The following is a 15,209-nucleotide window of genomic DNA, read 5'->3' as shown; positions in this document are numbered from 1 at the left end:
TTCATCTTTCCAGAGGGTTTCATGACTTACTGTGGGTCTGTCCCTGTGTGTGTTCACTGCTTGGATATTTAAATAGAAGGACTCCACTTTGCATCCTGCAATGAGGACATAAAAGAACATGCTGTACTCATGTGTAGCACTTCTCATTAGTAATATAATGAAGGAAAATCATGTAGTAGCAGGTTATGTTCAATCAACTATATATAAATTTCAACAGATTATGTCGGAACTCTAATGTTATTGTGTTTTTCATTAATATAGTAAAGAAGGTGGTACTGCCCAAAAACTCATCATTTTATAATAATTGTTTCTCAAACATATCTACAGAATAGTTCTCTCAGACTGAAAAAAGATAACAGGACCACAAATTAGACCTAAACATAAACAGATCAATGTTAGAAAACAAACATGGCTATGCCTACTCACCATAAGCTAATGGAGTTAGTTTGAGAACAGTATGCAAAGGACACTTTAGATACGGCAGATCATCTGTGGAGAAATCAGAGATGTATAATTTGCATGAAAGATGCTATGACAGTGACAGCAATTGCTGGACGTTTTTGATTTAGACCTTCACTTTTGTCCAGAAAGTATGCCAGTAGACACCGCATGACTGCTTGGTGGCAGATGACGAGCACATTCTCTTGTCTCTCAAGCTCCATTATGACTGGCTCTAGACGGTGCACCAGGTCTTCATACGACTGCAGAACACAGGAAAGGAAAATACTGTAAACAGTAATATTGTGAAATATTGCAATTTGAAATAACCATTTTAAATTGTAATACATTTAAAAATGTAATTTATTTGTGTGATGGCAATGTTGAACTTTCAGCAACTGTTACTCCGGTCCTAAGCTGTCACATGATCCTAATATGCTGATTTAGTACTATCAAGTACTGTTGGTGCTTAATTATAAGTAATGGATCGCACTATCAATGATGAAAAGTCTTTGCAGCTTAATATTTTTGTATATAATGTGATGCATTTTTTTTATTTTGTTTTATTCTTTCATGAATAAAAAGCATTTCTATGAAACCGAAATCTTCTGTAACATTATATGTAAATGTCTTAACGGTCACTTTTGATCAATTTAGTGCATACTTGCTGAATTAACATTAATTTCTTAATTTTATTTAAATCTTTCTTACCACAAAATTCAGAGTTATCATGTATCTCAGTTTTCACAAATCTAAAAAAAAAAAAAAAGCTAATAAAATAAAATGTGAATTTTAGAATGATTTCTGAATTTCATATTACCTGAAGACTGGAGTAATGACTCCTTAAATATATACCTTTACCATCACAGGAATAAATACAAATTTTAATACAGTCATGCCCACAAATATTGGCACCCTTGGCAAATATGATCAAATAAGGCTGTGAAAATTAATCTGCATTGTTAATCCTTTTGATGTTTTATTTGAAAAATTCACAAAAATGTATCCTTTCATTGGATAATAAGAATTTAAAATGGGGGGAAATATCATTATGAAATAAATGTTTTTCTCTAATACACATTGGCCACTATTAAGGACACCCTTTTATTGAATTATTTTTTAAACCTCCATTTGCCAGTTTAACAGCTCAAAACTGTCTCCTATAATGCCTGATGAGGTTAGAGAACACCTGACAAGAGATCAGAGACCTTTCCTTCATCCAGAATCACTCCAGACCCTTCAGATTACCAGCTTCTCCTCTTCAGTTCACTCCTCTCATTTTCTGTAGGGTTCAGGTCAGAGGACTGGAATGGCTATAGCAGAAGCTTGGTTTTGAGCTCAGTGACCCATTTCGGTGTTGTTTTTGAGGTTTGTGTTTGGATTATTGTACGGTTGAATGATCCAAACATGGCCCATTATAAGATTTCTAACAGAGTCAGACACTTTTTGATTTTTTAACTGTTGGTATTTAATAGAATCCATGATGCCATGTGTCTAAACAAGATGTCCAGGACCTCCAGCAGAAATATAGGCCCACAACATCAAAAATACACCTGTATATTTTATTGTACACATGGGGTACTTTTTATCCCGGTTTTCACCAAACCCATCTTGGGTGTTTGCTGCAAAAAAGCTAATTTTTAGTTTCATCTGATCATAGAAGCCAGTCCCATTTGAAGTTCCAGTCGTGTCTGATAACTGAATATGCTGTAGTTTGTTTTTGGATGAGCTAGGAGTATTTTTCTTGAAACCCTCCCAAACAACATGTGTTGATGTAGGTTCTGTTTGACAATTTTTTAAAAGGTTTTCTGAACCAGAAACTCAACTATTTTCTGCAATTCTCCAGCTGTGATCCTTGGAGAGTCTTTAGCCACTCAAACTGACCTCCTCACCATGCATTAGGACGATTATAGACACACGACCTCTTCCAGGTAGTTTTCTAACATTTTCTGTTGATTGGAAATTCTTAATTATTGTCCTGATGGTGGAAATGGGAATTGTCACTGCTCTAGCTCTTTTCTTAAAGCCACTTCACCAATTTGTGAAGCTCAATCATTTTTTGCTGCACATCAGAAATATATTCTTTGGTTTTTCTGATAGTGATGGATGATTAAGGGCATTTGGGCTTTGTTTTCCCTCCACTTTATATTTCTGTGAAACAGGAAGCAATGGCTGGATAATTTCATGTTTATAATCATGCTGGAGTGACTCAAAATTGTGAATATGAATGGGAATATACTTCAGAGATATTTTACTCATAAGAATTTCTAGGGGTGCCAATAATTGTGTCCAATGAGTATTTGAGAAAAACATTAATTTCATAATGATATTTCCACTCCGTTTTAAATTCTTATTATCCAATGAAAGGATACATTCTTGGGAATTTTTTTAAATAAAAAAATCAAAATGATTAATGCAGATTAATTTTCACAGCCTTATTTGATCATATTTGCCAAGGGTGCCAATATTTGTGGGCATGACTGTACATCAAAATAGAAAATGGTTCTTTTAATAATATTTCAAAACATTACTGTATTTTTGATCAAATAAATGCAGCTTTCCGTGAGTATAAAATACCTTTCAAAAACAAAACAAAATTCTAAACTATCCCAAATTTCTGGCCAGTAGCACAAATTTTCACACAAACTCATTTTAACACAATCCCGTTGTGTAAAGGACTCACTTCACCCTTTGGATATCGATAGCGGTACTTGTCCTGGTCTCTTAAGGCAAACTCTTCTGGATGGGTTTCTTGAATCTCCTCGTATGTCATCTCCTCACATACACCCTTGAAATGTACCAGAGTTCAATCATTTTCATTGACATGTGCATTTCACATGCATATACCTTTAATATATAGAGAGCATGACTGGCTTACCGCATCGATTTCATTCAATGCCTTCCACTGTTCATATGGGACGCCCAGTGCCTCTGCTGTCTGTATGGTCCTCTTCATGTGGCTGGTCCACACCTTCAGGTCCTTGATGGACTGACCCCTGATGAACTCTGCAAGGGCCTTAGCATACTATACATCAAAACAGACACAAGTCTAGTCTATATCTGTGTGTGTAAGGAAGATTGAAATCACAGAAATTATTCTAGAATTAAGGCTACATCCAAATCACCTTTTGGCCCTGTGTAGAGAGCCCCGTGTCTCCACCGATTCTTCCAAGCAGGTTGAGCTCACTTTCTCCATGGCGGCTCAGATAGATGGATCGCGGTGTGACGTGGATGTTCATGAGGTAATACACTATACGACTCTGAATGTGATCCTGGACACGGTTGACGAGGTACCTGGATCCCACGTTAAAGATCTTAATGAAGGAGAGGTGTCTATGAAAGAAATGGAGAAGCAGAGCAGAGAAGAAGTAAACGAGTTGACTCCATAATATTTGGAAATGATGCACATAACATCTTAATACATTTGAAACATTGGCAACTGTGTACCTGTCCTTTTCCTCATCCAGGGGGACATAGGACATTTTATAACAATCAATACGCTTCAGAAAGTCCACCAGTGCTTCCTCTTTGTCGCAGTTTTCATAATCTGGGCTGCTCAGTTTTACTTGCTGGCAAAACAGGAAAGAATAATGAAAGTGCTCTCATCCTACAACATTTTTAATAGTTTAATATTACTAATATTTTAATAACATTCAATGTTACCGTTGTATTTGCCTCAATGATTTCTGGGTCTTCACAAACTGACTCAATGAAAAACACCTGCCCGTAAAAAAAAAAAAAAAAAAAAAAAAAATTGTGAAAGGTTGGTTGTTAAACCATCATTTACTTGACAGCAGTTTAACTGTTTTCAAAATGATGTAGTCTTTCTATTAACAAACTACTACTTTCCAAAGCATTACAAAACGCAATACTGCTGTTGCCCTGCAGCCAAGCATGCTGACACAATCAACTCAATCTCATTCAAACTCTGATCTGAATCGGTTTGCTCATTAAAAAAAATTAATTATATTCAGACTCTCAAGCACTAAATATAATCTAGTTCTTTTTAACAAATTAACTGGCTTTAAATAAGCCACTTTAAGAAAAAACAATAAAGTCACAGAGCTTTACCACGGTCAATCATCATTCACAGATACAATGAAAATGAATTGGATGTGAAAACTAATCGTACCTTACTCGACACTGGATTTATGGGGTAATCCAAGATTTATATTTAATATAAAACAGTAGGATTAGAGGTCAGGCAGTCGTTTTTTTTTTTTTTCTTCTTTTCTGCATTATAACAATTCATTAACCATACCGTCACAACATATCTATCTAGCCAGATCCCCCTGGAGCAGCACCTCTGGTTTACACATGATATAAATGAATGTTTTCATTAGTGTAAAATATTTTTAATTTGCACCCTGTAGTTTATATGATTAAATATATTTTTGCTAGACCTTCTCTAGTCTGGATCTAATCCACTGTGCAGCTAGCAATCTTTCTTATTTTGATCTTTTTTTGGTTCTACACACCTGAGGCAATTTGATTTTTAAGCTTGGAGCACAACAATCTCTTCTAGTACTTATATTTTTTATGAAATAATAAAAAAAAACTACAGTCTTTAAGTAACATCCCATTAATCATCACATTAAATACAATGCAAAGATGATGTGAGGCAGACTTTCATAATGCAGTCAGAGTAAGCAGAGTAAACTCTGCACTTGCCTTATAGCCCTTCTCCTTGGCAAAACTGAGGATGACTCCTCTTCTCTCTCTCGTAGTATTTGTGGAATCAAATACCTGTGAAGTGCATTTGTCAGAGACAGATTTACCTCAATGATTGGTTAACTCCTCAATAAAAATGCTGAGAACCACAGACGAAGCTGGTAAATTCTCAATCATATTGGATGTTAAGTCAGACATCTTCACATAGTAGCTTGAAAAGTTGAATTCATAGTTTGGACAGACAAGAAGAACCGTTATCCATTACATTATTGACTCACTGCAACTTGTCCCTGCTCCTTAGTGAAGTAATTGGCGATGTCCTTAAGGGCATTTGAGGCATAGGCTCTGAACATATGATACACAGACATTATTGAACAAATGACACCTAATACATAGATATGTACACAAGACACAAACAAATAACACTGCTTATTTAGAAGTTATGTACCATCATCCTAAATGTATTATACCTGCGGATTTTCATGGCCTCTTCATTGTCTGGACGAAAAAATTCATAGTTCTTGTATGTCTGCACAACTTCCCTTCGATACTGACCTAAATTAAAGACTTCGAAAAAATAAAAGTTAGTTAGCAGTTTTTTTTTTACATATATTTAAACACTACATTATAGATTTTTTATTTAAAATAAAATGATGCTGATACATATTACACGTGCATCTCAAATTAGAATGTTGTGGAAAAGTTTATTTCAGTAAATCAACTCAAATTGTGAAACTCGTATATTACATTTCCGTGCACACTGACTGACGTAGTTTAAGTCTTTGGTTCTTTTAATTGTGATGATTTTGGCTCACATTTAACAAAAACCCACCAATTCACCATCTCAGAAAATCACAATATGGTGACATGCCAATCAGCTAATCAACTCAAAACACCTGCAAAGGTTTCCTGAGCCTTCAAAATGGTCTCAAAGTTTGGTTCACTAGGCTACACAATCATGGGGAAGACTGCTGAACTGACAGATGTCCAGAAGACAATAACTGACAATCTTCAAAAGGAGGAGTAAGCCACAAACATTAATTGCCAAAGAAGCTGGATGTTTACAGAGTGCTGTATCCAAGCATGTTAACCCAAAGTTGAGTGGAAGGAAAGAAAAAGATGCATAACCAACCGAGAGAACCGCAGCCTCATGAGGATTGTCAAGCAAAATCGATTAAAACATTTGAGAACTTCACAAGGAATGGACTGAGGCTGGGGTCAAGGCATCAAGAGCCACCACACACAGACATGTCAAGGAATTTGTTGAACCACAGACAACATCACAGGGCTAAGGCGAAGAAGAACTGGACTGTTGCCCAGTGGTCCAAAGTCCTCTTTTCAGATGAGAGCAAGTTTTGTAATTAATTTGGAAACCAAGGCCCTAGAGTCTGGAGGAAGGGTGGAAAAGCTCATATCCCAAGTTTCTTGAAGTCCAGTGTTAAGTTTCCACAGTCTGTGAAGATTTGGGGTGCAATGTCATCTGCTGGTGTTGGTCCATTGTGTTTTTTGAAAACCAAAGTCACTGCACCCGTTTACCAAGTAATTTCGGAGCACTTCATGCTTCCTTCTGCTGACCAGCTTTTTGAAGATGCTGATTTCATTTTCCAGCAGGATTTGGCACCTGCCCATACTGCCAAAAGCACCAAAAGTTGGTTAAATGGCCATGGTGTTGGTGTGCTTGACTGGCCAGCAAACTCACAAAACCTGAATCTATGTGTTACTGTCAAGTAGGGCTGGGCGATATGGCCTAAAAATAAAATCTCCGATTTTATTTTTTTTAATTCGATTTCCGATTTTTTTCCGATTTTCCCCCCTACTTAAGGAAAGCAATAAGTACAAACAGCAGACAACTTAAAGCAAATTTTGCTTTTATTTAATCAAAAGTAGGGCTGCCCCGATCAAGATCGGCCGATCTTTAATGAGCATCTCGTCAGTAAAGCCGGTTCTCTAATCAGCGGTTTAAATTACATCAGGTGCGTGATTTCACATAGAGCAGCTGTTACTACACAGAGCCGTTTGTTAACTGAGAAGATGCGCAAATAAACGCTGAAAATGAAGTGGATTTGCGCATCTTCTCAGTTATGGCTCCTTGTAGTAACAGCTGCTCGATGTGAAATCACGCACCTGTGGGAATTTACCGCTGATTAGAAAACCGGCTTTACTGACGAGATGCGCATTAACGATCGGTCGATATTGATCGGAGCAGCCCTAATCAAAAGCAAGACAAATGTTACCCCCATTTTCATATTCGACTGGTTCTGCTGCTTTTGACTGCGATGGGCTTTAGGCAGCGTGGGGTCTCTTGCTCCACGTCTGTCGCAGCAAACCCATACCAGTTCCAAACAACAGATGATTTTATTCCTTTCTTGGGAACAAACTTCCAACTCTCACCAGTAGCCATGTTGTCGCTTGCTGTTTCGTGTGTGCTATGATGTTGTTGTTGTCGATTGCCATACTGCCATGTGAAACTAACGCTACAGAAGCTCCGGGGAGCCAAAAATGCGCCATTACACAAAAACTCGATTTACTTATTTTTTAAATCGCCTGTAACAAAAAATTCGAATTCATTCAATCGATTTTTCGCCCAGGCCTACTGTCAAGAGGAAAATTAGAAATAAGAGACCAAAAGAAAAATGCAGATGAGCTGAAGGTCACTGTCAAAGAAACCTGGGCTTCCATACCACCTCAGCAGTGCCACAAACTGATCACCTCCATGCCACGCTGAATTGAGGCAGTAATTAAAGCAAAAGGAGCCCCGACCAAATATTGAGTACATGTACAGTAAGCGAACAATTTCCAGAAGGCTAGCAATTTTTTTTTGTTGTTCTTATGAAGTATTCTAATTTGTTGAGATAGTGAATTGGTGGGTTTTTGTTGAATGTGAGCCAAAATCACCACAATTAAAAGAACTAAAGACTTCAGTCTGTGTGCACTGAATTTCACAATTTGAGTTGAATTACTGAAATAAATGAACTTTTCCATGACATTCTAATTTATTGAGATGCACCTGTACATATAGTGGACAATTTAATATGTTAATTTTATAAATACACATTGTATATGTGTGTGTATACAGATGCATCATATATATATATATATATATATATATATATATATATATATATATATATATATATATAAGGAATAATTGACAACGGGCCGTTGAATTTTTAGAAAAATAATGCACACCCGATGTGGCCACAACGCAAATCTTATACTACGGTTACCACACCTCAAGACATCATTCAGATGATATATTTAAAAGGATCCGTACGGTTTTTGTACTTAAAATCACTATTATGAGTAGGATTATTTTTTTCTCATCTAATGCCTGTTTCGCTGGTTCCAAAACATCATTTTAAAGCTGTTAATAGAGGCTTGAGCCATTGATAGCATTCTAATGCAGTTATTAATTAAGTTATTAGAAAGAGAGCGACAGAGACGCACACAGAGAGCACTTGTGAATTAGGCTTCCTCTGTGCATCCCCCAAAATTCTTCTGCAGCAGTGTCTCTAAACAGCACCGTTATTACCTTGCCAGTGAGAAATGTCATGTGTATTTATTTTCAGAAAATCGTCTGTCATGTTTTTGTTTTTGTTAGTCCTGTAATTTCAGTTATAGTTTTACCATGCGTGACACTGAACTGCAATGTGGTCAAGAGAGCTGCCTGGAACAACGTTCACCGTGTGTTTCCCAGAAAATAATTGCACACCTCAGAACGTTCGTCAGCCAACCTAGTTCCAGGCAGCTCTCTTGATCGCATTGCAGTTCCATATCACTTCGCATAGTTAACTGTAATAAAGGTCACGCAGTTTGCACAAAAAGGTCTTGTCAGCGCTGCCCTGACAATTTTATCAGTTAGCCTATATAGTGTAGCAACTTATAGGCTACACATGATATCTCTCACTAGCTATGTAATAACAATGCTGTTATTAGAGACGCTGCAGCAGAAGAGTGTTTAGAGAGAGACAACAGAGGTACGTTAGCCTAATTCACACAAGCTCTCTCTCTCTTTCTTTTTCTCTCTCTCTCTGGGTCTCTGTCGATCTCGCGCTCTTTCTAATAACTTCATTAATAACTGCATTAGAATGCTATCAACGCCTCGAACCTCTGTTACCAGCTTTAAAACTAAATTTTGGTACTAGCAAAAGAGGCATTGGATGAGATGCGAAAGAAATAATTCTACTCACAATAGCGATTTAAGTACAAAAATCAGATGGATCCCTTTAAATAAATCATCGGATCAATGTCTTAAGGAGTGGTAACCATAGTATAAGTGGAATAATTGACTAGGAATTATTAGAAAACTAATGCACGATTAAACAATTAACCCGATTCCAAAAAAGTTAGGACACTGTACAAATTGTGAGTCAAAAAAGGAATGGAATAATTTACAAATCTCATAAACTCCTCTCCTCTCCAAATCTCCTCTCCTTGAACTGTCACCTTATCGTGGTGGAGAGGTTTGAGTACCCGAATGATCCTGGGAGCTATGTTGTCTGGGGCTATATGCTCCTGGTAGGGTCTCCCAAGGCAAACAGGTCCTTGGTGACGGGCCAGACTAAGAACAGTTCACAAACCCCTCATCATGTTAACGTTTACATCAAGGACCGAGACGTTGCCCGGCATGGCGCAGCCGGGGCCCCACCCTGGAGCCAGGCCCGGGGTTGGGGCTCGTATGCGAGCACCTGGTGGCCCGGCCTTCCCCCATGGGGCCCGGCCGGGCTCAGCCCGAAGGAGTGACGTGGGGCCGCCCTCCTGTGGGCTCACCACCTGCAGGAGGGAGCGTAAGGGGCCGGTGCATAGAGGATCGGGCGACAGTCGAAGGCGAGACCCCCAACGACCCGATCTCTGGACACGGAATCTGGCTTTAGGGACGTGGAATGTCACCTCGTTGGCGGGGAAGGAGCCTGAGCTTGTGCAGGAGGTCGAGAGGTACCGACTAGAGATAGTCGGGCTCACCTCCACGCACAGCTTGGGCTCTGGAACCACACTTCTTGAGAGAGGCTGGACTCTCTACCACTCTGGAGTTGCCCATGGTGAGAGGCGGAGGGCTGGAGTGGGTTTGCTTATAGCCCCCCAGCTCAGCCGCCATGTGTTGGGGTTCACCCCGGTGAACGAGAGGGTCGCTTCCCTGCACCTTCGAGTCGGGGATAGGTCTCTCACTGTCGTTTGTGCCTACGGGCCGAACGGCAGTGCGGACTACCCGGCCCTTTTGGAGTCTCTGGGAGGGGTGCTGGAAAGTGCTCCGACTGGAGACTCCGTCGTTCTACTGGGGGACTTCAATGCTCACGTGGGCAGTGACAGTGACACCTGGAGGGGCGTGATTGGGAGGAACGGCCCCCCTGACCTGAACCCGAGTGGTGTTCTGTTATTGGATTTCTGTGTTAACCACGGTTTGTCCATAACGAACACCATGTTCAAGCATAAGGGTGTCCATCAGTGCACGTGGCACCAGGACACCCTAGGCCGGAGGTCGATGATCGACTTTGTGGTCGTGTCATCAGACCTTCGGCCATATGTCTTGGACACTCGGGTGAAGAGAGGGGCGGAGCTGTCAACTGATCACCACCTGGTGGTGAGTTGGATCCGATGGCGGGGGAGGAAGCTGGACAGACTCGGCAGACCCAAGCGTACTGTGAGGGTCTGTTGGGAACGTTTGGCCGAGCCCCCTGTTAGAGAGATCTTCAACTCCCACCTCCGGCAGAGCTTCGACCGGATCCCGAGGGAGTCTGGAGATATTGAGTCCGAGTGGACCATGTTCTCCACCTCCATTGTCACTGCGGCTGCTCGGAGCTGTGGCCGTAAGGTCTTCGGAGCCTGTCGAGGCGGCAATCCCCGAACCCGGTGGTGGACACCGGAAGTAAGGGATGCCGTCAAGCTGAAAAAGGAGTCCTATCGGGCCTAGATGGCTTGTGGGACTCCAGAGGCAGCTGACAGGTACCGGCAGGCCAAGCGGACGGCAGCCCGGGTAGTCGTGGAGGCAAAATATCGGGCCTGGGAGGAGTTCGGTGAGGCCATGGAGAAAGACTATCGGTTGGCCTCGAAGAGATTCGGGCAAACTGTTTGACGCCTCAGGAGGGGGAAGCAGTGCCCTACCAACACTGTTTACAGTGGAGATGGGCACCTGTTGACCTCAACTGGGGATATCGTCGGGCGGTGGAAGGAATACTTCGAGGATCTCCTCAATCCCACCGACTTGTGTTCTGTTGAGGAAGCAGTGGCTGGGGACTCGGAGGAGGAATCATCCATCACCCGGGCTGAAGTCATCGAGGTAGTTAAAAAGCTCCTCGGTGGCAAGGCACCGGGGGTGGATGAGATCCGCCCCGAGTACCTCAAGTCTCTGGATGTTGTGGGGCTGTCTTGGCTGACACGCCTCTGCAACATCGCATGGCGGTTGGGGACAGTACCTCTGGACGGGCAGACCGGGGTGGTTGTCCCTCTTTTCAAGAAGGGGGACCGGAGAGTGTGTTCCAACTATAGGGGGATCACACTTCTCAGCCTCCCCGGTAAAGTCTATGCCAGGGTACTGGAGAGGAGAATTCGGCCGATAGTGGAAGCTCGGATTCAGGAGGAACAGTGTGGTTTTCGTCCCAGTCGTGGAACACTGGACCAGCTCTATACCCTTTCCAGGGTGCTGGAGGGTTCATGGGAGTTTGCCCAACCAGTCCACATGTGTTTTGTGGATTTGGAGAAGGCATTCGACCGTGTTCCTCGCAACATCCTGTGGAGGGTGCTCTGGGAGTATGGGGTCGGCGGCCCCCTGCTTAGGGCTGTTCGGTCCCTATACGACCGGAGCAAGAGCTTGGTTCGCATTGCCGGCAGTAAGTCAGACCTGTTCCCAGTGCATGTTGGACTCCGGCAGGGCTGCCCTTTGTCACCGGTTCTGTTCATAATTTTTATGGACAGAATTTCTAGGCGCAGCCAAGGGCCAGAGAGTGTCCGGTTTGGGGACCATGCGATTTCGTCGCTGCTTTTTGCAGATGATGTTGTCGTGTTGGCCTCCTCAGACCAGGACCTTCAGCGTGTACTGGGACGGTTTGCAGCCGGGTGTGAAGCGGTTGGGATGAGAATCAGCACCTCCAAGTCCGAGGCCATGGTTCTCAGTCGGAAAAGGGTGGATTGCCCACTTCAGGTTGGTGGAGAGTTCCTGCCTCAAGTGGAGGAGTTCAGGTATCTTGGGGTCTTGTTCACGAGTGAGGGAAGGATGGAACGTGAGATTGACAGACGGATCGGTGCAGCTTCTGCAGTAATGCGGTCGCTGTACCAGTCTGTCGTGGTGAAGAAGGAGCTGAGCTGTAGGCAAAGCTCTCGATTTACCGGTCAATCTACGTTCCTACTCTCACCTATGGTCATGAGCTGTGGGTCATGACCGTAAGGACAAGATCCCGGATACAGGCGGCCGAAATGAGCTTTCTCCGTCGGGTGGCTGGGCGCTCCCTTAGAGACAGGGTGAGAAGCTCGGTCACTCGGGAGGAGCTCAGAGTAGAGCCGTTGCTCCTCCACATCGAGAGGAGCCAGCTGAGGTGGCTCGGGCATCTATTTTGGATGCCGCCTGGACGCCTTCCCAGGGAGGTGTTCCAGGCACGTCTCACCGGGAGGAGGCCCCGGGGAAGACCTAGGACACGCTGGAGGGACTATGTCTCCCGGCTGGCCTGGGAACGCCTCGGGGTCCCCCCGGAAGAAGTGGCTAGGGAGAGGGAAGTCTGGGCGTCTCTGCTTAGACTGTTGCCCCCGCGACCCGGCCCCGGATTAAGCGGAAGATGATGGATGGATGGATGGATGGATAAACTAAAATTGTATTCACAATAGAATTTAGATAACAAATGTTGCAAGTGAGACATTTTGAAATGTAATGCCAAATACTGGCTAATTTCGAATTTCATGAGAGCTACACATTCCAAAAAATTTGGGACAGGTAGCAATAACAGTCCAGAAAAGATAAATGTACATAAGGAACAGCAGGAGGACCAATTTGCAACTCATTAGGTCAATTGGCAACATGATTGGGTATAAAAAGAGCCTCTCTCTCTTTTGGCAGTGTCCCTCAAAAGTCAAGATGGGCAGAGGATCACCAATTCCCCCAATGCTGTGGCGAAAAATAGTGGAGCAATATCAGAAAGGAGTTTCTCAGAGTTTGAAGTTATCATCATCATGCATAATATCATCCAAAGATTCAGAGAATGTGGAACAATTGTGCGTAAGGGTCAAGGCATGAAAACCACACTGGATGCCGTGATCTTCGGACCCTTAAGGCCCGTTCACACCAAGCACGATAACTATAAAGATAACGATAAAGATATAGTTCTAAAAATCGTTCTCAATATTAAAGAATAGCAGAGTCCACACTACAACTATAACAATAAAGGCATAGAGAAACGGTATCTTTAGAATCATTTTCAGAACGATTTTTTTTCAGCTGATGAACGATACAAATATTGACATCCAATCAGAATCCACCCTGCTATAAACGAGCTCGAGGATTTAAAGCGGCAGACGCATGTGCGCTCAGAATAAACAGACGATATCTTTTGCTGGTGTGGACGCTAATATCGTTATCTTTATAGTTATTGTTCTTGGTGTGAACGGGGCTTTAGACGGCACTGCATCACATACAGGAATGCTACTGTAATGGAAATCACAACATTGGCTCAGGAATACTTCTGGAAAACATTGTCGGTGAACACAATCCACCGTGCCATTCCCCGTTGCTGGCTAAAACTCTATAGGTCAAAAAAGATGCCATATCTAAACAAGATCCATAAGCGCAGGCGTTTTCTCTAGGCCAAGGCTAATTTAAAATGGACTGTGGCAAAGTGGAAAACTGTTCTGTTGTCAGACGAATCAAAATTTGAAGTACTTTTTGGAAAACTGGGACGCCATGTCATCCGAACTAAAGAGGACAAGGAAAACCCAAGTTGTTATAAGCGCTCACTTCAGAAGCCTGAATCTCTGATGGTATGGGGTTGCATGAGTGCATGTGGCATGGGCAGCTTACACATCTGGAAAGGCACCATCAATGCTGAAAGGTATATCCAAGATCTAGAACAACATATGCTCCCATCCAGATGTCGTCTCTTTCAGGGAAGACCTTGCCTTTTCCAACATGACAATGACAGACCACATACTGCATCAATTACAACATCATGGATGCGTAGAAGAAGGATCCGGGTACTGAAATGGCCACCCTGTAGTCCAGATCTTCCATCCATAGAAAACATTTGGTGCATCATAAAAAGGAAGATGCGACAAAGAACACCTAAGCAGCTGAGCAACTAGAAGCCTGTATTATACAAGAATGGGACAACATTCGTATTCTAAAAGTTGAGCAACATGTCTCTTCAGTCCCCAGACGTTTGCAGACTATTATAAAAAGAAGAGGAGATGCCACACAGTGGTAAACATGACCTTGAAATTTAAAATCAACTTAGTTTCATTTTCAAATTATACAATTTCTAAGTCTAAACATTTGATATCTCATAAGTTTTGTATTCTGAATAAAATATTGAAATTTGAAACTTCCACATCATTGCATTCCGTTTTTATTCACAATTTGTACAGTGTTCCAACTTTTTTTGGATTCAGGTTTTTACACACACACACACACACACACACACACACACACACACACACACACACGTGTGTATAACATTTGAATTATGCTTGCATAATCAGATACTTGCCATTAAGAGCTGATCATTAACTTCATAATATATACACTAACCTTGAGTAGGGACTCCAATCCAATTTAGGTATCGGGTTAACTTTTTGGAGATGTAGGTCTTTCCCCTGGCTGGTAGACCAACCATCACAATCATTGTGGGACAGTTTGTAAACTGGGGTCGTGAGGCTATGGACCAGAAGAAAACATGGACATTAAAGTTTGAATAAGGTTTAATCACTTGGAGATGTTTGAGTAGGAGATTACATATGCATTCACAAGATAATGCCAGTGCTACATTAATCTAACAGTCTGTTTCATTTGAGAAAAATGGTAGCAGTCCAAGCAGAGAGCTGCCACATTAGCTTCAAAGAACCCACTGCCTTCTGCGATGAAAACCGTACATCTTCTAGCGAACTGGTTCTCAAACCTGTTCTGG

The 15,209-nt window shown here is 42.0% G+C and overlaps 1 protein-coding gene across 2 annotated transcripts in view; it reads right to left on the bottom strand.

Annotated features, from left to right (window-relative positions):
• LOC128012085 (6-phosphofructo-2-kinase/fructose-2,6-bisphosphatase) overlaps nt 1-15,209 on the bottom strand; it is a 38,444-nt gene that overhangs the window by 2,023 nt on the left and 21,212 nt on the right. Inside the window, exons 3-14 of one of the 2 annotated variants that reach the window (XM_052595070.1) lie at nt 14,834-14,959; nt 5,580-5,676; nt 5,388-5,454; nt 5,110-5,184; nt 4,102-4,158; nt 3,886-4,007; nt 3,564-3,771; nt 3,317-3,463; nt 3,122-3,226; nt 578-701; nt 427-489; nt 31-95 (exon numbers count right to left, since the gene is read on the bottom strand). In XM_052595070.1, the coding sequence (XP_052451030.1) occupies nt 31-95; nt 427-489; nt 578-701; nt 3,122-3,226; nt 3,317-3,463; nt 3,564-3,771; nt 3,886-4,007; nt 4,102-4,158; nt 5,110-5,184; nt 5,388-5,454; nt 5,580-5,676; nt 14,834-14,959 (1,256 nt within the window). Of the gene's footprint in view, nt 1-30; nt 96-426; nt 490-571; nt 702-3,121; nt 3,227-3,316; nt 3,464-3,563; nt 3,772-3,885; nt 4,008-4,101; nt 4,159-5,109; nt 5,185-5,387; nt 5,455-5,579; nt 5,677-14,833; nt 14,960-15,209 lie in introns of both variants that reach the window. The other variant, XM_052595068.1, reaches the window with a different exon arrangement.

The sequence above is a fragment of the Carassius gibelio genome, chromosome B23 (assembly GCF_023724105.1).
Source record: "Carassius gibelio isolate Cgi1373 ecotype wild population from Czech Republic chromosome B23, carGib1.2-hapl.c, whole genome shotgun sequence".
NCBI lineage: Eukaryota > Metazoa > Chordata > Actinopteri > Cypriniformes > Cyprinidae > Carassius > Carassius gibelio.
This window is presented reverse-complemented; position numbering and strand designations above follow the sequence as displayed.